General features: G+C 48.3%; 1 protein-coding gene across 2 annotated transcripts in view; it reads left to right on the forward strand.

The window, feature by feature from the left end:
• Positions 1-7,550, forward strand: part of PCBP3 (poly(rC) binding protein 3) — a 76,355-nt gene extending 68,805 nt beyond the window's left edge. For both annotated transcript variants that reach the window (XM_062578391.1, XM_062578392.1), the window contains exons 14-15: positions 4,586-4,755; positions 7,314-7,550. In XM_062578391.1, coding sequence (XP_062434375.1) covers positions 4,586-4,755; positions 7,314-7,350 — 207 coding nt within the window. In that variant the 3' untranslated portion in view covers positions 7,351-7,550. The remainder of the gene's footprint in view (positions 1-4,585; positions 4,756-7,313) is intronic.
• Positions 7,551-24,110: the final 16,560 nt, after the last annotated feature.

Raw genomic sequence — 24,110 nt, forward strand, 5'->3', positions numbered from 1 at the left:
CAGCAGCGAAACAACTTCTGAGCATCTGCCTGCTGAAATCTTCAGAGACATTTCACCCTTGGGCAAACCAAGGGGAAGGCCCTGCAGAGGAGCACATGGGATTCACTGTCAAAACTGTGCACAGCCACAGGACAGCTTTCCAAATCTGCTTTTGTTCTTCTGGTTAAGAAACACCTTCAGGAGATCTGCAAGTGCTTCTGATGTCTGCCTAGCATGGGAGAACATGGATCTAGCAACAACAAAAGAGTCTTTGGGGATATTGAGCTACACCTTGTAAAGGGGCCTGCTCTGCAGTTTAAAGTGCTGGGTGACTTGCCACAGGACTTGGGAGCATTCTGAGCGTGTGATCTCTAAAATTTTGGCTCATATCAAACCTGTGCTAAATGTCATTGCCTGCATTCTCTGCCTGCTGAAAAACATCTCCTTAGCTAGGCTTCCTGTTGTTTTGAAGGCTCCTAAATACTTGTTCTCATCTTCCTGGAAATGGAGGACAGGCTTGGGTGTCTGTCTCTTAAAGCAGACATTGAGAGGCTCATTTTAGGGAGCATAGATTAGCTTGTGGTTGTGCTGCAGAGAAAGCAAGGTTCAAGGAAATATGATGATGAAATCCAGCTGTAACCTCATTCGTAAGACTTCTGTCCAGTCTGATTTCCTCAGGACCTCAACAAATAGAGCCACGAGAGATTCAAGATGTTACCCTGAAGGTAGAATCATGCCATCAGCTTCTGGGTGCCAGATCTTGTCATTCCTTTGACTGTCAGGAGCAACTTGAATGATGTGCTAACCTCACTGAAAATCTCCTCTCTAAATAGATTTGGCTCCAATTGTCTCCCTGACAGGTTCCTGGATGTAAGTGATTATCTTTTGCTGAACCCTCTCCAGGCTGAGTCATTTCTGCTCTGTGAACACCAGGACAGGAGGGTGCTGGGCTGTACATCATGCTGCAGCTCAAGAGATGATTTCCAGTGCTGCAGTGGGGCATCCATTCCAGTTTGTTAACCATCATTACCCCTCTACCTGATAGGTGAAGATTAAGGTGATGAGATGGACATGGCTGTGGGTGGCTTTTACTCTGTGAAGCTCAGAAACATTCACTACAGGATTGTCAATAGATCTTTCTGCTAGGCTTTAGAAGGGAAACCTGTTGGCATGATATCATTAGGACAACTGCAGGTCATTACTCTTTCTAATCCCTCTGCTTTATTGAGAGCTCTGGTATCCTTGTTGAGAGAGTGGCAATAAAAGGAATCTACCTAGAAATGTATTGCCATCTCAAATTAATATTTAAGAACCAAATAGGACAGAGCATCTCTTCTAAGGGGGACATGGTCTGACAACAAGACCAGTGAACATTTAGAGAAGTAATTATCTCCAGTTCTACAGAGAGCAATGGAAGTCCAGCAGCTGCCAGGCGGAATGTCCTACATTCCAAATTCCCAGGTGTGATCTTGTAAAGGAGCTTAAATGTTCATAGACAAGCAGAGCACACAGGTACACCTCGTGTGTGTGTTGGAAAAGCTGGACATCTTGTTTTGCTTTAGCAAGCTGCAGTGGTGTTTGAGGAAACTGTGTTTGACGCACAAATGAGTAAGAGCAAATCTAAAGGCCTCCTCAGGAGCCACTGAGAAAATTCAGCCCTCTGGATCTCAGGAGAAACTATTTTTTTTTGAGAGTATGAAAGATAGGTTTTAATGTCTCATTTTTTGCTGGTGCTATAATGATGTAGTGCTCTCCACTTGCTCTTCATTCTGTCAAAGGCATATGGTGAAACTGAGCTTCCATGTGCACTTTGTCACACTAAAGAAGCTAAGAGGGGTAATAGAGAAGAGGGAAATGGAGTCTCCTCAAAAGGTGAAAAGAATGGGAGGCCACAGGCACAAGCTACAGCAAGGGAAACCCAAAGAAGTGTAAGAAAACTCCTTTTACCTGAGAGCAGGGTCGCCCTTGGACAGGGCACAAAGAGGTGTGGGGGGGGGGGGGCTCCACCCTTGGTGTCCCACACTCACCCCATTCCCAGTCCTGGGTACCTGACCCTGGCTTTCAGGTGCCCCTGCTTGGGGCAGGGTTTCGGGCAGAGACCTCTGGTGGTGTCCCAAGCCCAGGGCTGACTGCAAGGCTGTGAAAGACACAGGCACTGGTTGAGATAAGCCCATATTTCCTAAACTTTGAGAATATTTTTTCAGGATAATTCTTCTTCATGTTATAATCATCTCTGAGCCCTTCTGTAGGCAGAAGGACAGGGAATTTGTGTGTAGAACAAGATGGGGTGAGTGATGTGAAACTATTAAGAGTGCATGATTCCACCTACTGAGGGGATATTTGGGGTTAAACTGACCCCTTTGATAAGTGGCGTGCTTATTTTCTTCTGTTATACATTCTGTATAAGCATCTTCAGGTTAGTTGTGATTAGCAGTGAGAAAAGTATAGAGAACAGTCTGAAACATGATTTATTTCCATCTTTAAACATGTAATAAAAAAAAAGAAGGCTTTGTCCAATTTTTAGACAATGAAAATCTGTTATTATAATGACAGATGTGTTAAGCATGCTGTAAGAGATTCCTTTTGTATCTTGCATAGGTAGCACTTCAGAAAGCAGCAAAAGACAGATACTGTGGGAAATTGCCCTGATAATAGAGTTGGGTCTTCTCCTTAAACTTACTCAATTCCAAGCCTGGCAGAGGTCCAAAAGAAAAAAAAATACTGTCCTCAAAACAAAATCTTGAAAAGGCTGGGAGATGACAGAGGATGGGTAAGAGCTGTTCAATCAGTCCTGACCCAAACCCTCTGCTGTTAGGCCCACTTCAGACTGTTCCCTAACATGTGCTTCATGCAAGGCAGTAGCAAGCATCTCAGCACTGCAGTGGTGCCTTGCTTTGCATTGGTGACTGATGCTGATCCTGGCCCCAGCACCCAGGCCTTGATCCTGTGCAGAGAAGACCTGTCTGCCTCGTCAGGACTGTGTTGGAAAGAGAGACCTTTCCTCCAGGCTTGCTCAGCAGGCCTGGGGAACCATCACAAATGTATTGTCACTTGTGGTTGGGGTGAGGTGCAGTAAAATGCTCTTTTGGGAAATGACTCTGGAACAGCCCAAGACCTCCTAGTTGCTTGAATTGCTTTGTGAAGTTAATACAGAGTTAACCTGCAAACTGAGCAGAAGCCAGAAGCAGATCAAGGCCCGATTCTCTTACCAAGGTGCTGGCTCTGACACTTCAATATCTGATTTAATGATCATGCAAATATTCAGGGATAGCAAGCTTTTCCAACCTCTATCCTCTAATCACATACCCTGTCACATCTCCATTGCTATTTAGTATGCTGTGTGGTGGGGAATCACACTGAGGGAAGTTAGCACGCTTTCAGAGTGAGCTAATTGGAGTCCTGCTTCACAAGAGCAGCATTTAATAAGTGTCTTACATTGGCATTTAGTGTGGACAGCTTGCCAGAGTTCTCCATGCACACCAGTCCCACCCTGTCCAGAATGAGCTCTGTCTATCTCAAAAAAGTATTAAATATCTCAAGGAGATGAGCCATCTTTGGAGCAGTATGCCCTGAAGCATAGTTCAGAAGAAGCCAGCAACTCCATCATTCCCCACTTGAAACCTTTTCTCTTATGCTCTCTCCCCTCTCTGTGTGTCTATCTGTTCTTCATCCTCACTATTGCCATCTTTTTCATTGCTGTGAGCCTGTAGCAGATGCTGGAACTGGCCACATGTGCCACAGAGACAGTCAGATATGAAATGGCAGCCAGGAGAGAAGAGTGGAGAGATCTGATTGATTTCTCACCCTGGGAGACAGCTTCTTGGGAGAAAGGTTAGGGAATGGTGGAGAGCTTGGATCACCCTAAATTGTGCAGGTTGCACTGAAGTATTTATGCTTACAAATGTTAGTCCAGTGCTATCAACAGGGCCATTTTTCATGAGCGCAGAACACATTGGCACCTTCCTGTTCCTTTACCAAGTACCATCTCCGTGAGCATCCCACACTGCTGCTCTGTTCCCCTGGAACCCACTGGCCACATGAGTATGTCAGCATGCATTGGATGAGGGAGTCAGGATGGATATTCCTTCTCCTCCCAGATGTAAATCCATGAAAAAGGCAGCAAGAGGAGTAGTTTTGCCAGGATTTGTCTGACACTTTGCCAGGCCACAGCCACTCAACAGGCTCAGCTGTCCTTCCCATCTCACAGAAGGGTGAGATGTAGAGCTCCCTTTCCTGATGGCTTCCTATTCTAGACCAAGGACAAGACCAGAAATAAACCTGGTATAATGTAGGGATGTCTTTCCCTTTCTGAAACACTCAAAGGTCTTTGGCACCGTGTTCAGGTGGTTAAAATTGGCTCCCGACAGACTAGAATGGGACAGGTTACTAAAGGTCATGATGAAAGTATCCTGGGAGAATATTGCTCTTATTAAGGTGGAACTCAACCTACTGCTTTTAGTTTCATGAGCATTAAAGTCACACCCTTGAGCAGAGAGAGTAGGGCTTCTGCCAGCCCTCTGACCTTCATCGTGCGGTTGTGCTTGCATCCCACCAGTTACTGCCTGAGCTTCTGCTTTAAGACATTCCCTCCATACTTTTTTTCTAGCTAATAGGCTGCATAATTGGACGTCAAGGGACCAAAATAAATGAAATTCGACAGATGTCTGGAGCGCAGATCAAAATCGCCAATGCCACAGAAGGATCATCGGAACGCCAAATTACCATCACAGGAACCCCTGCAAACATCAGCCTCGCTCAATACCTCATCAACGCCAGGTGAGACCCACTAGCGGAGGCCACATCAGCCCAGCCCTGCCTCCATGATCTTCCCATAAAGAGAGAGGCTGGCTGAATAAGTCCTGCAGGAGCTCAGAGAGTAGCACTTGCTCCAGTTACTGCAGGCTAAGAGGGGTTTCATGAGGCTTTCTGGGCCGGCACATGACATGCACAGTGATGGTTTCTTGCTACGTCCTCTGAGTGGGGATCAGACGTCACCTACGGGCCTCTTCTCAGACAAGCACCTTGGCTGGGGACCGGAAGCCATTTTGTTGCTGTGGAGCAGCCACGGGTTGTGCTAGAGCCAGCGGTGGGGCTGGTCACTTGCCCACTTGCCATGCTTGCTTGAGGATTTTGCTTATAACTAGGCCAGCTTGCTACTTTTCCCTACAGACAAGGTAGAGCTCTCAGACAGGACCTGAAAGTGGATTTATTCTGGTGGTGGGAAGGCATAATCTGAGACTGCTTGGTGGGCTGTCCTCGTTCTCGCTGCAAAATCATACAGACCAACTGTTTCTTAATACCTTCTAAGAGCCTCTTTAACATGGGTCCAGACCTCCAAAAAGCTTTCCTCTATCAAATGCAAATAATCAAATAGTCCAATAAATGAAAGACGTGGGAATGGCCTGATTGTTTCCTTTCATATCAATACTTCTCTAACAAGTTTGGCACAGCAGGACTTTCCAGGGACACATAGGAGCAGGCTGAACAGGCTTTCTTAATGCTGATTCTAGTTGAGGTCCTGATGCTGTCTGTGTTATACTGGGTCATGGATCATGTAAGCTGAGCCTGCTTGTGGCAAGCAAGGAATTGCAAGGGGAGATTATGTGGGACAACATAGAAATTGGTATTGAGGTGAAATTGGCTGACTTTATGCTGGCTGTGAGCTGTTTTTAGGGGAACTTTGGATTTATGCAAACCTGTCTGCCTGTGAGTGCAAACTTGTAAGTGTTATGGACAGGGAGTCTTAAGAGGACGCAGGTCCTTTTCCTGACCTAGTGCCCTTCCTTAGAAACAGCCTACATAGCAGAGCAAACTGAGGCACCGATCTCATGAAGCTGGCTGTCCACACTCTCCAGAGCAGGCAGAGTTGGTACTGTGAAAACCAGCTACCAGCACTATTACTGTAGGACATGCACTGCTCTGAGCAGCCTCTGGCAAGATGAGGGTCGAGGAGGGGGAGAGCTTTTGGTGAAGATTCTTATTTTCATTTAGGCGAGGAACTGGGAGCACTGGCAAGATCTGTATGAGCTTTCTTCTCCTTGCACCAACCCACCTTAGTCCTGACCTGCAACAAACTCTGCCATTCTGTCCTGACCCTGCTCCCCCTTTAACGTGCTGAAGCACCTCTGCTGACCTGTGGCACCTCTCTGGTGTCCATGTCTCCCTGTTCCTCCAGCTTCACAAGAGAGGGATGGGGCCCCCCTCACTCCCCAGAGGTGCTTTGGAAGCACTGTTTGAGCTGCTTTCCTGACACCTCTTAAATCCCAACAATTTATTTAGAAAAGAAAGGGAAAGAAAAGTGAGGGGCTCCTTGCTATTGGGGAAGGGCTAACTGAACTGCAGTTTGCACTAACAGAGGGAAGGAGAGCAGCCTGGCAGGGGGAGGACTGGATATATCTCTGATTCCCACTGCTTCAATATCCAGAGGAAAACAGAGAGACTTGAGCTTGAAGGTTAAGAGCCAGAAGGGCTCCTGGGGAGAGAGAGGCTAGGACTGTTACCCGTCTGTAGTGCAAGAGATGCTTGTAGAAGTAAGGCCACATGGTTGGGTTGTCTCCTACCACCACTCATCACTGGTGGGCATCTCTGCCACAATGCAGTGCCAGGGATGGCATTACCTGGATAGCAGTGAGTGTTTGTGCCTGCAGGGGGAAGAAAAGGCAGCATATGCTTAGCTGGCTATGTGTTTCAAGTCTTTGCTTCTGTGGGTGCCTGCCACCTCCATTAAGGCCCCAAAACCCCAAGTGACATGTCCTCAAGTCACCCTGTATCAGGCTTGTAACACACTGCCATAAGCTTCAGAGGCTAGAAACCATCCCCTAGTCCTGCTTTAAATCCCTCCCCTTCCCACCAATCTCCTGAGCTGCCCCTTGTCAGCCAGACTTCAGGGGCTGAAGGAACCCATTGAGAAGCCATGGGAAAAAATAAATTCACATAATTCAGGATAGAGAAGAGCAAAGAATCTCTCTCCCCTATTGCTGACCTTTGGATCCAGACCTCCCTCTTGGTTAGGTGCTGGGAGCTTATGGGTGTCCATCAGAGGATGCCTCCCCATTGCTGGCACTGGGAGAGGGTGAGCCACACTTGGGCCACATGCTCAATGTCCAAGTGGCCACGCAGGGGGGAAAATGATGCTTGAGCCCATTTTGTGGTGTTGCTACTTATAAGGCTGGGCTGGATTGCTGCCTCATGCTAGAGCCCCAGCAAAGACAGCTAGAGGATGAGCGGGTTATAGGCAAGAGAAGGAGTTTTGACCCGTTTTCTTTTCTACTCTGGTTATTAAGTATTTGTTTTTGTCTCCTCCCTCCCCCTCTCTTTGCCCCTGTCTATTCTAGGCTGACGTCTGAGGTCACTGGAATGGGCGCACTCTAATTTCCACCCACCATCCTTCATTCTGCATCACCCGACCCTCTCAAGCCAATGACACTCCACCCAGCTTGTACAATCTGTATATTTACCGTCTTCCCTTTATCTCCATAGATACTCTTTTCTTTACTAACAAATATATATATATATATATAAATACACACATATGCACACACTGGAACATTTCTTTACTGTGCTCCTGGTACTGCTCCTGAACTCTTTAGTTATGGTCCTTGTTTTCAGTGTATGGTGTTATTACTTCATCTGCTTTTTAGGGGGGGTGGGTGGGGGGTTTCCACTGGTGAGACTTCAGAAGATGATGAGTCTCTAGTGTCAGTTTAGCTTAGCTATTTAAACGTTTGAGTTGACATTGACAGTACTTACTGTAGCCTATGGAACTGTGATGCCATCCAGAGCTGTGCTTGCTTTGAAATACTTATTTTTCTCGCAGTTATTCCTTTGATGTTCCTGTTTTGTTCATTTTGCTTCTCCTAGCTCACCTTTGTGACCTTGAATCCTTGCCCTGAGATTAAGGCATAGTTTTTACCCCATGTTATTTTGGAAGCAGAATGTGCAGGAGCCAAGCCTATGTGCATGCATTGGTTCACATACACTCTATTCCCTTTGCAACATGGCAGGGTCCAGACAAGTTATTTTTATTACTAAAAGAAGGGAATAATAATCATTAAAAATACTCTTTTTTAACTAACAAGCAATTGAAAATAGGAAGAATTCAGTTATACAGGATTGAAATCCCCAGGGGCTTTTGAAAGCACTCTCATGACAATCCCCACAAGCGACTTTTAGATGATAGCTCAGGAAGCTCTGTGAGCCGGCTGTGTTTGTCAATGTTTGTATTCAATAAACGTCTGTGCAGCTCTGCTACCAATGGGCTCCGACTATTCTTCTCCTGGGTCGCCCCACAATCTCCAGCATGATCCTTCCCTCTGTACCATTTTATCTACATTGACAGGAGGTGGGGGTCATGTACAAACTTAAAAAAAAAAAAAAAAGAAAAAAAAAAAAGAAAGAAAGAAAGAAGAAAAACTCCTCACTGAGTGATGCACTTATTGAGTGGTTCTAGATCTTCTTTTTATAAAGGGGAGGGTACTTGATTTGCACAATGCTTCATTTTTTTCCTGAAATTAATTTTCTTCTTATCATATGCTAATTAACTTCTCTTACTGGCCTCCTTGTCTGGACAGATTTGCCATGTCTAGGCCACATGCCCTTCCCTGGGATCCTTTGGGCTCAACTCTGCCTTCTGCTTCCAGGATCTTGTCTTTATATCACAGATTCTCAGAATGGGTAAGGTTGGAAGGGACCTCTGGAAATCATCTAGTCCAACATCCCTGCTCAAGCAAGGTCACCTAGAACATGTTAGACAATTGCATCCAGATGGACTTTGAATATCTCCAGAGAAGGAGACTCCACAACCTCTCTGGGCAACCTGTTCCAGGGCTTGGTCACTCTCACAGTGAAGAAATTCCTCCTCACATTCAGGCAGAACTTCCTGTGGTTCAATTTCTGCCCGTTGCCTCTTGTCCTCTCACATGGGACAACTGAAAAGAGTTTGGTCCCGTCCGCTTGACACCCTCCCTTAAGGTACTTATACACATTGAAAAGATCCCCTTCAGTCTTCTCTTCCCCAGGCTAAAGAGGCCCAGCTCTTGCAGCTGTTCCTCATAGGGCAGATGCTCCAGACCTCTGATCAATTATTTCACAGCCCTACACCGGACTCTCTCCAGTAGCTCCATGTCTCTCTTGCACTGGAGAGCCCAGAAATGGATGCAAAACTTGAGATGAGGCCTCTCCAGGGCTGAGTAGAGGGGCAGGAACATCTCCCTCGACCTGCTGGCAACAGTCTTCCTAATGCACCCCAGGATACCATTGGCCTTCCTGGCCACAAGGGCACATTGCTGCCTCATAGTCAATTTGTCATCCACCAGCACTCCCAGGTCCTTCTCTGCAGAGCTGCTCTCCAGCAGCTCAGCCCTCCGCCTATGCTGGTGCCTAGGGTTATTCCTCCCTAACTGCAGGACTCTGCACTTGCCCTTGTTGAACCTCATGAGGCTTGTTTGCCTCCCCATTGCAAAGGGTCTCCATGCTGGTGGTAGAGAGGATTGGAGCCTGGCCCACTGCCTCTCCTGAGTATGCATTTAAGTTTTACATTGAGTGAGAAGGAGCTGAGCCCTTTGCTCTAGGAACTGAGTGAGAGAAGCCTGCTGAAAACACAGGGTGTGATATACTATGTGAGACAGCACAGTGAAGGATACATCACACTGGAGTGGCTGAGGTGCTCTTCATCCAGGCATTACCCACTTTTGGAGTGTTTGGACTTCGCAGCTTAGGTTTGAGTCAGATTTCTTATGTTATTTTGCAAAGAAAAAAAAAGAGATAAACTCAGTGTGATGTGGGAGTCTGGCAGCTTCTTTATCATCATTTGGGCATGACTGAGGACTAGAGAAAGGTATTTAAACAACAATTGCCCTATTTCCTAGGAGCATGTTGATGACAACAACAAAATCACATGGAAATGTCAAACTCAACTTCTTTCAAAAGAAGATAGCATGAAGACATGCTAGTTTCTTTGGAAGAAGCTAGACTGCTTTGCTTTGACTAAATCCTTGTTATCTGTCTTGGTTTTGCAGTTTATAGGATCTTAAAATGCTACAGAGAGGCATCCACAGCCATGCCACTGGGAAAAATATACGCACATCTCTAATGATGATGTAAATATTCAACGCAACATGACCATCACAGTTAACAAAATACCTTTAATGTAATGTTTTTTCCCTATCAAAGCAATGCATTTTATCTAAATCGAATGATTCAACCTGGAAGTGACTATCTCAATATTCCTTCATTAAATTCTTGGGAATTTGTTATTTTGCGGGAAAGTGTGGCTTTGACAAGAAGGAAGTGGAATAATGCCTCATCCTTCTCCAACTTCTGGTGTCCCTCTCTCTTTCTGAGAGGGGCTGGCTGAGTATTTTGCATGTATGCATGGCATCAGCTGAAGGTCTCACCTCCTTTTCATAGCCTTCTTAGGTCATCTTTCCAAAATTTAAGTCTTTGGAAAATTGTTCTATGTATTTTTCACAGACTGTAATTTCAAAAGGATTTTAGCAAATACAATATATAGCACATAATGGCAGTTGAAAAAAAAAAATAGATTATTTCCCCTAAGGGAAAGTGACTTTCACCATGGAAACAATTTAAATTTAAATATTCTCTTTTAGATGTAATTCATTTTTTTAATGTATTCATGCCAGTCACTTTTAATTATTCTAATTTCAAGCTCATGGCCCATTAGAAAGGGTAATTTACACCCCCTCCCCAGTGCCTGCAGAGGTAGGGTTTGTAGGGGATTGCTCACTCTTGGTGCTGTGGGAGGGATGAATCCTTAATCTCATTTTTCTCCTTGGTCACAGAGGTGGAAAGATGTCTGGAATTCTGCGTAAAGTCCTTTTGACAGCTTTCTCATTGCGTTTGCAGAACCTGGGTGCGCAGAAGTCCAGCTCCTCATAACTGCAGAGCCTCCTTGCAAAGAGCCCCGATGTGGCAGGCAGCTTCTAAAGGGAGCCAGCCCTGCGACAGCTGGTTTGGGAGCTCTCTGAGCCCTCATCTCTCACCTTGCCATGGCTCGTAAAACCCAGGCAAGGGCAGCCTTGCCTGGGCTCCTGCTTTGCTGCACTACAGTGAGTGGAAGAGAGCGACAGGGCAGTTAGCATGCACAGCTTGGCCAAGGCCCTAAGGAAACCCCAGTTGGCACCCGTGCCTCAGGAGGAAGAGCATAGGTAAAGTCCCCTGGGCATAACTTGGTGCCTGGCTACACCATGGAGTGGGCTTATATCCCCAGTCCCTGTAGGTAATGCTGTGCCACTCACCTGGACAAAGTGCCAGCTGTCACCTCCTGCTGCCTGTGCTGAGGGGTGACAAGCCTATGGAGGGGTGCCCCAGCTCCTGGAGCCAGGATATATGTAGAAACTCCCTCCAACTGGTCACTAGATGTCTCTCTTGCCCTGTTTTTTGCATGTGCTGTGCTCCAGCTCAGGTCCTAGCTCAAGTAACTGTGGGAGGTCTGGGGGGCGGGGGGGCTGTCTGCCATAATTTAGTTTCTCCTCAAGTTCCCCTAAATGCATTATTTTCCTCTCCTACCATGTGCTGCCCTGGCCTGTCCATCTTGCCCTGTGCCAGCCCCAATCGCTGTCCATCTCAGGGGCTGTGCCACAGGGGCTTTGGCCCCTGCTGGGAGGTGTTTCCTACAACCTGGGATGGGACCTACATGAGCAAGGTGACATGTGAAAGTGGAGATGCCTGGGCCACAGGCAATAGTTGGGTGTGCAGTGATTCCAGCCTCAGCCCCTTCCCATCTGCAGGGAATCTGGGCTCACATGCCATGCTGTTGGGAAGGTCATATGAGAAATGGCGCTTGAGAAGGGGCAGACTATCCTCAGCCAGTAAACAGGTTCTCTCCTGGTGATAACCTGTGCAGTTGCCCAGCTGAGCACCATTTCCACAGACCTTTACAAAGATGGCTTTGCCCATCTCAGCCACCTGTGCATGGCCAGACTGGCAAGTGGGACCCTGAACTCTCAGCCTCATGTCTCCCCATACTCTCTAGCTACTGGTTACACCAAGGGAAGAGGTTCTCAACATGAAACGCCCAAATTTCATTGCAACAGGCTTGAGCACATTTGATTCTGGTGGCCTGACATTTCGCAAAAGGAGGACATTTCATTGGAAAGCTCTCAAGCGGCTCTGACGACCCTCAGTGCCTTGTGTGCACAGAAGGGGAATGGATTTCCTTGGTTCACTTCAGAAACACTTGCAACTGACACTAGGCCTAAGCTCAGGTTGGAACAACTTGCAAAAAGGTCAAGGGCTCGGTACAATTCTCCTGCTCCTGTGTTCAGTATCACTAGGATCAGTGCGCTGCTCAGAGGGTTATTTTTTACTTTCCTTTCAAAAAAATGCAGCTGTGGATCTTAATCAACTGTGCTGTGCTTCAAGCCTGAGGCCTCAATCCAAAGGGTAACGTGGCAGTGACTTTTAGGAAGCACTGAATGTACCAGATGTGCAACTCTTCTAACTCCAGATGTGCAGCTCCTCCTACTCACCCTCAGCCTAGTTGTCTTGCAAGAGGAACAAGGGGTACCGAATCACTCCAAAAGCATCCCGCAGACTAAATCTGTCCAAGTGCGAAACCAGAATGTCTCAGGATTCCCACATGAGTGTTTATGCAGCTTAACCACAGGGATGTCTCTTCCCAGAAATCTGTAATCATGTCGGCTCCACGCACAGGCAGCAAAACCAGTTAGGAGATGAGTTAGATAAAATGGAGTGATGAGAAAAATCCCTGACTGCTGGCAAGAGGCGTTGTAGCTGTACCATGAGCTTAACTCCACGCTGAACTCCAGCTCCTTCTGATTTAAAACACACATATTGTTTCTATAATAAGCTGTTCTGATCCCAAAAACGGAAGGCTGGGATGTGCATGAGGACTTGCATATTTGAAACACTCCCAGAATGCTATGCTATCTTCTGGTTCCCTGAAGCATCAGTGGCATTTTTATATCTAGCAGAAAATATACATCCAAGAGCATTTGTGACTGGGCCAAAAGGCTAACTAGTGCTGCATGAGACTTTGGACCACTTGGCTCTGGCCCCTCTCTGGATTTTGACCCTTCAGGTGAGACACTGAGGAGCCAGGCTGCTCCCAGGGCATTGCAATGGCAGGCCATTAAGCAGCTAGGATCCAAACTGAGCACAAAGAGTGCTGATCAAATGGGGCAACAGCAAGTGCTTTTTAACCCTCTCCAAAGAGTGGGATGGAGGGATGGAGTAACATTAGCTCCAAATTGGGGATAGTATCCATCACTTAGGGTCAAACTGAAACAGAAACCTGACAAGGTTTTCATTGTAAAGGAGAGAAAGAGACAGTTTCTTTTAGCATTCACCTGAGAGTTTTCATTTAGTGTTTCTTGGTAGGATTGCTGAATCTTTGCAATCTCTTCCTTCTGGGGAAAAGCTCCCATGTAGGCGTGCCCACACTCCTTAGAGGCTGTGGCCAAACATGCCATAAACCAGCTGTGCAATGCCATACTCTGAGGTTACTGTTGCAGGCAGTACCATCCTTATCTGGGGGGCATTTCTACTTGTTACAAAGCACAGAATCATGCTCCAAAATGTCTCAGGAGAGTGCCACAGAGGAATGGTGCACTGTTGGCAACTTCCTAAAAAGCTAGTTAAAAAATGCAAATTTTGCGTCAAAGAGAAACTTCCATTCATGTTTAAAACAGATTTTTCAGTTTCACTTGCAACAAACAGATGCTTGGTGGGTAGCTGGAGGGCTCATGGGGCTGGATCTTTCTTGCTCAGTGGGGCTGCTTCCAGCCCTGCCTTGCAGGGGAGCAAGGGAACAAGGCAGCCACTTGCAGAAAAATGTGAGTTGTTCTGACTTTGCTCTCTACCAGACTTGTGCACCTGAAATGCTTGACTGATGAGGCCAGTCTCTTGCTGCTGTCCTTGAGGCACTGCGTTTGCAGAGCAGAGGGAGGGAGGCATTCAGGGGTGATGCTCAGGCCAGAGACATCCACAGTGTGTGGTGTGGGATGGTGTGGTGAGCAAGGTGACCCCCCCCCTCAAGTGAAGGATGGGGAGCATGACTTGCCCAGGGGACCCCTGCTTGCCCCATTGCTGCTGCCTGCCCTTCCCAGACTGTCCCCAGAGAGCTGACTGTTGGGACCGTCCCCGTGCCTCAGCTGCACTGCTGCTTGCTCTGCTTCTGTCAGCAGGCCAAGGTTGAGGGGCAGCTACCGCAACCTGCACATCCCCACTCTGCCACCCCTCTACCTCAACCAGCATCTGGTAACAATGCATTTTCCGGCATAAAGCCTGTGGCATTTGTGCTTTTGAATGTCTCCTCCAGGACTCCCAAAGAGCCATTTTCAGTGTCCAAGTACACAGCCTCTGTATGCACCTTCACTGGCCACACTGTCAGGCTGCAATGAAAGATTCATCTCAGTTCTAGACAGAATAAAAGCTGGAAGATTCTCAGCCTTTCATCCAGGCTTCTTCCCTTTGCCATCTTTTGTCCCTTTCTTCTTCCCAATCAGCCTGGTAGTTTGCATATCCCAGAGTTCATCCAGCCATCTGTCCCTCTCCCCACCTCTCCCTTGGGAGGATGCTGGGAGGCTCTCCATGAAGATTGCAGTACTTTCTCTGGCAAGACTATTCCTGCATTCAGGAGTGTCCTGGAAAAGCAGCATCCCCATGATCTTTGCATCCCTCCACCCTCTAGATACAGGAGTCATGCAGGCAGTATAGGGCTATATGGTATTCATGGTCTTGGGGTCCAACCACTTCTTAGACCTTCTGCAGAGCAGTGGTACATTGCATGAGTACCTTGGAAGCCTGGCATGTTTGTGCAAACTTGTAATATATGGTAGGGTGTGAATTTCACCAGAAAAAGGAGGGTTTTTTTGCTGGTATTGCTGGGTTGTCAGGCTGTCAGTGAAGAGCTCGGCCTTCTAACTGTGAAGGCCATTGGGGCACAGATGTCTTAAGCATCACATTGGAGCATTTCGGAAGCAATGGGGGAGTTGCTCAGAGCGTGGTTGAGGTTGGGGGGGAGGGCTGAGACAGCCTTGTGTGACTGCAGAGCCCAAGGCATGGGTGGGGACAGATCTGGAGGAGGAAGAGGCTTCTGGGAGCCTCAGCTGAGCCCTGACCATTTTCATTAATTGACTTCCCAGTTCTCTGGATCCAGAGCCCCATGTGAGAAACACCTTCACTGCATAACTGGAGCATCGCAGCAGACGTTGCACTGGGGGCTTACGCTGGAGATGCCCTGAAGACACTGCCAGCTTTTTGCTAGCTTCTCCCTCACCACGGTCATACTGTCGCATCCCCGCATGGCTGAACTGGAAGCACAAAACCACCCTGCCTGTAAATGAATAGACTTGTGTTTAACTAGGTAGTCCCTGACATGTCTGCTCCCTCATCAATGGCTTGGAGGATCAGCAGGGACTGGAAATCCTGAGCAGTGGCTTGGAAGAGGATGGGAGCTTGTAACCATCTTGTATGGCATGGGGCTGCTTGCGATCCAGCAGTACCAGCTTTTGCAAAAGAGGATTTCTCTGTTTCTTCTCCTTGTTTCTTTTTCGCTCCTTAGTGTCCTGCCAGCATAGCTCTAACTTAGTGCTTCTTCCCACCCCTGTGACATGTATTTGTTTGTGCCCCCAGCCTACATGTCAATCTTTTCTAACACCGCACTCCTCTAGGTAATCAAGATTTATCCTGTACTTCATGGCTTATTTGTGTAAATGCAATAAAGCTCTTGCTATTTAAGGCCCTCTGCCCAGCTAGTGGTAGAAGGTTGGAGTGAGAACTGCCACCTCCCTCCACTCTCCAGGCAGAGATAGGCTGGCTGCAAATGCTGTTCAGTTGCCCCACAGGCATGGCCATGGCTGCAGCAGCCAGCGGCAGGATGTCCCGTTCTGGCATCAAGCAGCAAGTCTGCAGGAGGGACTCTGTGGGGCCACCCTGCTCTTGAGCCTGGTGCCTCAGGAGCTCCCTGTCTTTCTGCGCCCATCTCCCCAGAAGGGTTAACACAGCAACTCGGCCCACGCAGTTCTTGAAGTAAACTGTAACCTAGAGGCGGCCGGCTGGAAAAAGCGCCTCAGATTCCTGGCTCTGCTCTGCATCAGGAAACGATCACGCACAGGAGCGGAGCTGCCAGAAGGGGAAGGGGAGCTGGATGGGGGGAGCAGCGCAAAGAAAATCCAGAGCTTTCCCAAAAGGCATCCAGGCGGCAAGGGCTGAGATTCATTATCTGTCAGGAGACATGTTTATAGCAAATGTGAGTCACCGCCAGGCCCTCAGAAGGGAGCAGCCCATGACGGGGGCTGCAGGCCAGCTGAGGACAGGCAATTCAGCTGGGGGGACATGCTGCCCAGCATGCCTCATACAATGGCTCCTCTCAAGTCAGTCCACCCCAGGCCATCCTGGTGCCATGCGCCAGTCCTGGAGCTTGGCGGGGACCCGCAGTGCTATTTCATGCTGCACTGCAGCATGCATTTTCCCCAGGAGGCTTGGTTTCTCACTTGAGAAATGATGACATACCGCTACCCCTCCCTGCCACACTACTTGCCCTGATTTACCTTGACACAGCTATGTACATCCTTGCTCCCCAGCTGTCATGCCATGATTGCTGCCAGACCCCCACACTCATCTGACCCCTGTGCTTGGATAAGCTTTCAACTCCAAGGTTCCTGTAGAGGTAGGAGTGCCCGTAGCTCAATGTAGTCCTGTGCAGGGTATCACCCACTGATTAGCAGAAGCCGAGCTGCCTGGCTAAATCCTATGCTTTGCATTTGGCCCAGACACATGTGGGGTTTCTAACCCCACCCTGTCTTGGCATAAGGGCTGAAATGCAGCAAGGCAGCCAGGAAATTCATTACTGCCCTCCCAGTCTCAGTGGACCTCGGCCTGATGGCGAAATGAAGGTAAAATGCCCATTCCAACCTTTCTCTCCATTTGGATGGGCAAGGTGTAGGAAGGGCATGGTGCACATTACCCCTACTCTCCGTTGGCTCTGCAAAGGGTTTACAGTTATGTGCCCATGGACAGTGGTGTATTTCAGCAGTTTGCTGAGCTTTAGTTTTGCTCCAGGAGCCTACTTTTTATGCATGCTAAACTCTCTTTGCAGGGAGCACGCTTACCTTTGCTTGGGTGCTGGCACTTGGCCCAGCTACCACTGGTGAAGCTCTGCTGTGGGACCCCTGCTTGGGGGTGACCTTGGCCATGCTAACCCAGGCTGCATTCATCCCATTAGTTTTGGGGTGCTAGGGCCCCACAGCCTATTACACCAGTGCTCTGCAGAGCTGTCAGCCTGTGGCACAGCCGGAGGAAGTCTTGGTTTGGCTCCTGTCTGCCTGCTCTCCGTGTGGGCTATTGGGTAGGTATTAGCTGCTAGCCACAAGCAGGAGTACAGTCATGCTATATTTCAACCAGTACAGTTAGGCTGGAGATACAGCAGGGACCATCTCCCCTCTATCACCTGAACTACACATCTGCTGAGTGGTCCTGAAGCAAACTGCCTGTTCAGGAATAGGTTGTTACCTTGTGAGGTCGCCTACAATGAACCACCTCTGCTGGCCATGCTCTAGGCAGCCAAGTATTCATTTATGAGCACACACATAGGCTCAGCATCTGGCTGGAGAGCTGCTCCCCATCTGCATAGAGAGCTGTTTTTGGTGGACCATAAGCCTCCTTAGTCATCCTTGCCACGTTTCCTACCCAGTCCTGGTACCACTACCTTTGCGCTGGGCTGGACAATGACATGCATGGACTGAATGTGCAAATTCTTATCAGTTGGTAACAGCTCTTGTGATTTATGAGCATCTGTAATGCCAGCAGCCAGACCAGCTCAGTGCCTGGCAAGGCACAAGCACTTGCAGCATGCAGTTCCAGGCTTGGACCCCCACTTTTTGCAAGCAAACAAGCTTTCTGGGTTTCTCCTTCTGCCCCCAGCAGCTGACTGCATGGCCCTGCTCTGGCTTAGAGATGAGACTCATTGCCCCCTCCTCTCACTGGTATCTTGGAGCAGTGGCACTGCATGAGCACCCCTGCAAAAACAAGACAAATTGCCACCTGAGCCCAATGCTTGCAAGGACCTGGGCCAGGCTGGCTTCAGCCTATCTCTGACCCTTGGAGCACTCCTTCCCCACTTTGCTGCAAGTCATAGGGTGTCTGCAAGCACTTTGCATGGCTGCAGTCACAGACACACCCTTGCATAGTAGTTGGAACCAGTGATAACATTCCCTATAGAGAGAAATAATGGGCAGGGAACAGTATCTAATTAGGAGCTGGTGTTGCACCTTGAGCTGTGAGAGCAAGCACCTGAGGCTCAGCCCATGTCAGCAAGTAGGATAGGGCTGCTGGGGATAGTGCTATTTAAGAGGAGTGGCAGCCCTAAATATCTCACTGTGTTAGCCCCCTGGTGCCTGCTGCCCACCTGCAGGGTCTGAATCCCTTGCCCAGACCTTGGGGAAAATGGATTTTAGCTAGCAGTTCTCTTCACCTGGTTGCTCTGGCATTTCCTCCAGGGCTTCTGTGGGACTACAAGGCCTGGGATGGGTATGATACTGCAGGATGCTGATGTGCAGAGCACCCATGTCCCTGGTTATGTTGGGGCTCAGTAGCCTGTGAAGGCATAGAGGAGTCGGGAGGTTGTCCTTGCCCCCTCCTCCCCAGCCATCTGCTCTACGTCAGTTTGCTACAGTGTTTGATTGCTTCTTCCTGATAAGGTTAACAAGAGGGTGAGTGTTTGGAGATTTGGAACAGCCTGTTTACCTTTAAGTGTTTCTATAAAAAAAAAAGCAGAGGAGGAAAGATGTTTATCCTTGTGTCCTGTTGGGATTTCCCTTACTGCAGATTGTGTCTGTGGCCTCTTGTCTGTCTGCTGCATGCCTCGGAGGGTTTGGCTCTGTCTCCTCCATAGCCCCTGTTTGTGCAGTGGAAGGCTGAGATCTGGTTCCTCCCCTTCCCTCCCCACCCTCAATCTCTTCTCTGAACTGAAGAAACATAGCCTCTCCTTTTATGCTATGTGTTCCAGCTCCTGACCATCTTGGTGGCCTATCATTTTTTAATAGAAGGATTTTTTCAAGTGTTTCTGCTCCGTTACAGCGGAGTTGTTTAGCTATCCCTTCATGTTTGGCATGTCCTGGAGCCTTCCACTGGTGGAGTCACAGTGCTTATATGATGCTGTTCCTTTTTTTAATGGCAGCAAAGTATTGCCTGTTCATAGGGCTTCAGGCAAGGACACTGCAGAACCAAGAGCTGTTCCCCAGCCAAAGAGCAGAGCTGAGCTAAGCATGAGTGCTGGGAGCACAGCCCTGGTGCGCTGGCCACATGTCTGGCTTATAGCACTGGGAGGAAGCCAAGCAAGGAGGGCCAGGGGGACCTGAGGGCAGAGCTGTAGCTGCAGCATGGGTTGTCATCAGCAAGGACGTGGAAGCTGCTCTTCTGCAGCAAGCCCTGCTCTGGGAGGGGCCTGCCAGAGATGGGCTGAACCTATGGATTAACACTACTGCTGCTCTCCAGAGGTCTCCCCAAAGCACCAGCCATCTTGTTTGTTTCTCCTCTAGCTCAGCATCTTTGCTGCTGTCTCAGTTACAGTTAAATGCTGAGTGGAGGGAGAAGAGAATAGATAGGTTTTGGGATAGCAAAGTGGTTGAGTGTTTTACATCTGCTCTTCATTGCCTGTGAAAGAGCCAGGGATGATGCTTGGCATCCCTCAGAGTGGGTCGGGAAGCCGTCCTTGCCAGAAAGGGTAGCTAACTTGTTTTACATTTCTAGGAAATGGCTGAAGGCTGGATCTCATTCTGCTGTAACGAGAGCTCAGCTGCAAATGTTGTTGCATCCTACAAATGCTCTTGAAGAGCAAAACCTCTCAATAAGTTGTGATGCCTGTTGTAGTGATACGAGTATAAATGATCCATATTGACAAAATTAGTTCTGGAAACAGTCTAGGAATGGGCTGACAGGGACCTCACAAAGTTGACAGATGTATGCAAACTGCTGGCCTGAGGATGGATTAACTCACTGCAACAGGACAAAAAAAGGGACATGCTGTCTCCGTGCAGAACCATAGTGTGAAACCAGCTGGGTTAAATTACCTGGAGGACATCCAAGCAGAGACCTCCATGCTTCCCAGGGGTTTGGAGCTTTCTGCAGATGCAAGAGGAAAGTGAGACTGTATTTAAGAGAATAGGGGGTATATGAAGCTAAGCAGGAAGGAGAGTATGGATGCTCTTGTGGCTCTGCTGCAGGAGTCAGACCTGATCTGTGATGCAGCAAAGCTGAGGTATTTGCACTGTGTGGGAGGCTAAGGGCGAGAAGGGGTACAGTATGGTGATATGCTAAGCATTTTGAAAAACAGGCAGTGAATGGTGAAAGCAAAAGACTAACGCTGAACAGACATTTGGAGTTTTGCCATGTGGCTTTGGTAGAGGATGGGGAGCACTGGCAGTCCTGTGCCTCCTCCTTACACCCTGGAGCTTACTGACCTTTTGGGACCAGTCCGAGGACTGACTCAGGCAGCCAACAGAGTAGCAATATGTGGGGAAGCTGAGATAAAGGGCTGAAAAAAAAGTGTCCTGGGAAACATATGAGACTTTCTCAGACCAAAGATTGCTCAAAGGGGGATGCCCATAGACAGCTCGAAGCTGTAGGGTTGCTGTGGGCTGCAGGTGAGGAGAGGAGCAGATGTCTTGATTGTGTGCACACGAGTTCTGCTGATTGTAGGATAGTTCCTTGGACGAGGAGAGGATCAATATCCTGTACCTGGCTTCACACTGGGCTTCCTGCAGCTCATCTCATCTCTTAGGTCTGAATTCTTAATGGGCAGAGCAAAGCTCAGCATGTTGCCATGTGGCAACAGCCTGCTGATCATCTGCAGATGGGGGGGGGAGTTTAGGAATAGCACCATAATCCACACCTAGATTGCAGGAGAAACCCAACTTTTTAACCTGGATAATTCAGCTCTTTGCAGGTTGATGCATGCTGGTCCAGGTTTGCAAATTAAGGAGTGGCAGGAGCCTTGGACCACTCCAGCTCCCTGGTATGGGACATAGTGACTGTCAGGCAGTGACTAGAAGGCTTTCCCAGTCCTTCCAGCTAGAGGCAAAATCACTTTGCTGTTCCTAGAGTGCCTGGTGCCTTCTTCCCAAGAAAGGTGTGCCTGGCCCAGCAAACACTCTCTTTGGTATTTGCCCAAGCAATAAGTTTTACTGCAGAGAAACGGAAAAAATCTTCTCCATCCAACTGCTCTAGGGGTTAGCGTATGTTTTTCCAACCAGTTTTTGTACTGTGCCTGCTGGATATCCTCCACGAGATGCCACATGGGAGAAAACCCAGGCTTAACAGCTTTGTTATGGCACGAAGGAAACCACAAGTGCTCTCTTCCCAGTCCCAGTGATGGTGGCACCAAGGATGATACTGGCATTTCCTGGGTACCTCACCCTGCTACTGGGTGGTCACAGCGAGGCAAGGCTGCTGCTAACACAGCAGGGTCCAACTGGAGGAAAGAAAGAACAAAAAATTAGCTGCTAAGTGGCTATGAACTAACAAGTAATAACACTGAAGCTCTAACACTTCCAGTAATTTGCTTTCCCTTCTCTATCAGAAAACCAGAAATCCCCCTCCTCTTCTTTTTTTCTTTTCCTCTCCAAAAATAAGAGAACACTAGAGGTTATGTCAATGTTTTCCTGTTTTGGTCAATTTTTACCCCCAAACCAGGATAATTCTGACTTTTTAAAATTCAGATGTTTTTATTTTCTCAATGAAAAGTACACATTTTTCCTGAAAGTTTATTGTCATGAAAATTAGTTTTGTTCTATTTGCCTTCAAATCTCTGTGATGGAGTGGGAGGAAGATTGTGAGATTCCATCTCTGTTTGAGCATGGAAAGGCCCTTTCTAGTAGGCTGAATGAGTTGCATCCTGATATCTCACAACGCCCACCATGTAGTGATTCCTCTGGGAAAAGGGTTTTCTCCCTGGCCCATGGATCATCAAGGGTCAGGCTGTGGTAACCTTGACACAAGGACTAACTTAAACTCTAAGTTATTCTGTCTTCCGGCTCAAATTTTTATTCCTCCATCTGCCTTAAGGCTGAGGAGCTGCAGTCATGGTGCAAGGCTTGATTCTGCTGGACAGCATGCAAATCCAGAGTGAAAATGCTCTGCTACTTATCTGACATGTCCATTTGTGCCAATGGATTGGAGGAATGCCTGGGCTCATGGGACTAGTTGTTCAGCAAGCACTTGCTCGCCCATGATGGAGAATCCCAGCTGCCTGGAAGTGTGCATCCAAGTGCCATTACAATGAGTGGCTGCCTACCCGGGACCTGCATGGGCTCTGTGAACATCAGAGCTAAACCAGGGTAGACTTCCTCCTTGCACCAGCAAGGAGAGTTGTACTAAGCCCTTTGGGCTGTGGATGGGACTCATATAGGCTGCTTTTTTTGCTTGGTTGGAGTTTTTTGGTTTTTTTCACCAGCCTCTGGTTAGGCTGGAAGTATCACCAAGTCATCCTTCCTTGTGATGATTTGGCATTAGTGCTTTGTTACTGAACAGAATGGACAGAATAAGGACAATATAACGAAGAGAAAGAATTCACCAGTGTGGTCAACCCTAAGGGAAGGTTGAGTTGGATCTCAGTAAAGGAGCAGGCAGATGTGGGTTTCTTTTTTTTTCTTTTTCAAACTTTCTTGCTTGGTGTCTGGTTGGTTCAAGCTGTAGCGGCTAGCTCACAGGCCTGTTCAGCCCTTGGTGCCATCTTCAGAAGCAATTGCTCAGAGCAGGGGTTTGTGGGCCTAGACTCCTGGGGGGGAGCAGAAGTGGAGCCTCTCTGTGTTCACATCTGAATCTGGGATTTGGGCCCCCTATAAGCATCTGAACCAAAACCCCAAACCAGAACCTGAGATCCTGAAGTAGCATTACTAGAGTTGTGAAGGCTGCAATCCCAGGTCACTGCCATAATGATGTAGAGCAAGTTCATTTCAGACATTTTAAAATGCTAAATGAAAGGAAAAGAGCAGCTCTTTGGATGCTTCGCAAAAGAGGCAAATGATGGCTGTGATGCCTAAAGAGCCTCATCTCTGCCTAGCACCACTTACTTTTCCAAGGGTGACTGTACCATTTGATCCCCATGAGACTTCATCTCTTGCTTTTGGAGGCATTGCCTGGGGTTCAGAACTGCTCTCACCCTTTGCATCCGCAGAAAAGAAAGGCCTTTCTGAGAGCACCTGTGGGAGTGTTGAGGACTTGGGTCTGGCCATCCTTGTCAGGCTCCCAGGGGTCAGCTCTGCTGGGGAGGAGGTGTGCTCTGGGCTGGGAGGAGAGGCACAGACTCCATCCATCCTGTGTGGCTCTGGAGAATGCCTACCATTTCAGCCACTCCTGTGCAGATGATGCCTGTATGCTGTCTGTGTGAACACACTCAGTCCTCCTTCTTCAGCTTTCTGCAGCAGAATCTGGAGGTGGGAACAGTCAGCGGAGGGAGGTTTGGGGGCAACGGTGCTCTCCCTCCTGGTTGCCAGGGACACAGTGGCAGGGGTCTGTGGTGCGATGGAGTGAAGGAGAAGCAGGGGCAGGTCTGGCTTGGAGTGAGAAGATGTTTTGAGCACAACTGTAGTAAGCGCTTGCAGCAGAGATGGGTACTATCTCCTGCTTCTCATCAGTAAAGATTAGTAATGACTCCCTGAGGAGAGGTTGGGGGGAGTATGGCACAAGGATTTGCAGCTTGCTGCTAGAGGAGACAGATCCAGTCTTTTGAAGATGTCCTCAAGTGACATGGAAGAGTGTGGGCCTGAAGGCATGGCCTGGCACTGGCCACTGTGGGCGAGTGGCTATGGGGACAGCATGCAGCTGTACCTGTGACATGGGGACAAGGGCAGCGAAAGAGGTGGCTGGAGAAAGGGACCAGAAAGTGTTATCTGTTCTCTGCAAGCTGCAATACTGCCTTTAAAATCTCCCTTCTCACTTGATCTGTTCTTCTTTTCTAAGAAATTAAGCCAAGCTTTCCCACAGACTCAGACAGCTATTATAGACATATTATTACCAGATGGTTTGTTTTTCCATAGAACTGGAGGCCAGTGTGAGGTAACAGGGACAAAAATTAACCCATCCCAAACCAATGACATGCGCAGGGGCTACAGCTTCATGGTATGGTCAGCCGTGTCTTGCCCTACCCCTCG

The sequence above is a fragment of the Rhea pennata genome, chromosome 6 (assembly GCF_028389875.1).
Source record: "Rhea pennata isolate bPtePen1 chromosome 6, bPtePen1.pri, whole genome shotgun sequence".
Classification (NCBI taxonomy): Eukaryota; Metazoa; Chordata; class Aves; order Rheiformes; family Rheidae; genus Rhea; species Rhea pennata.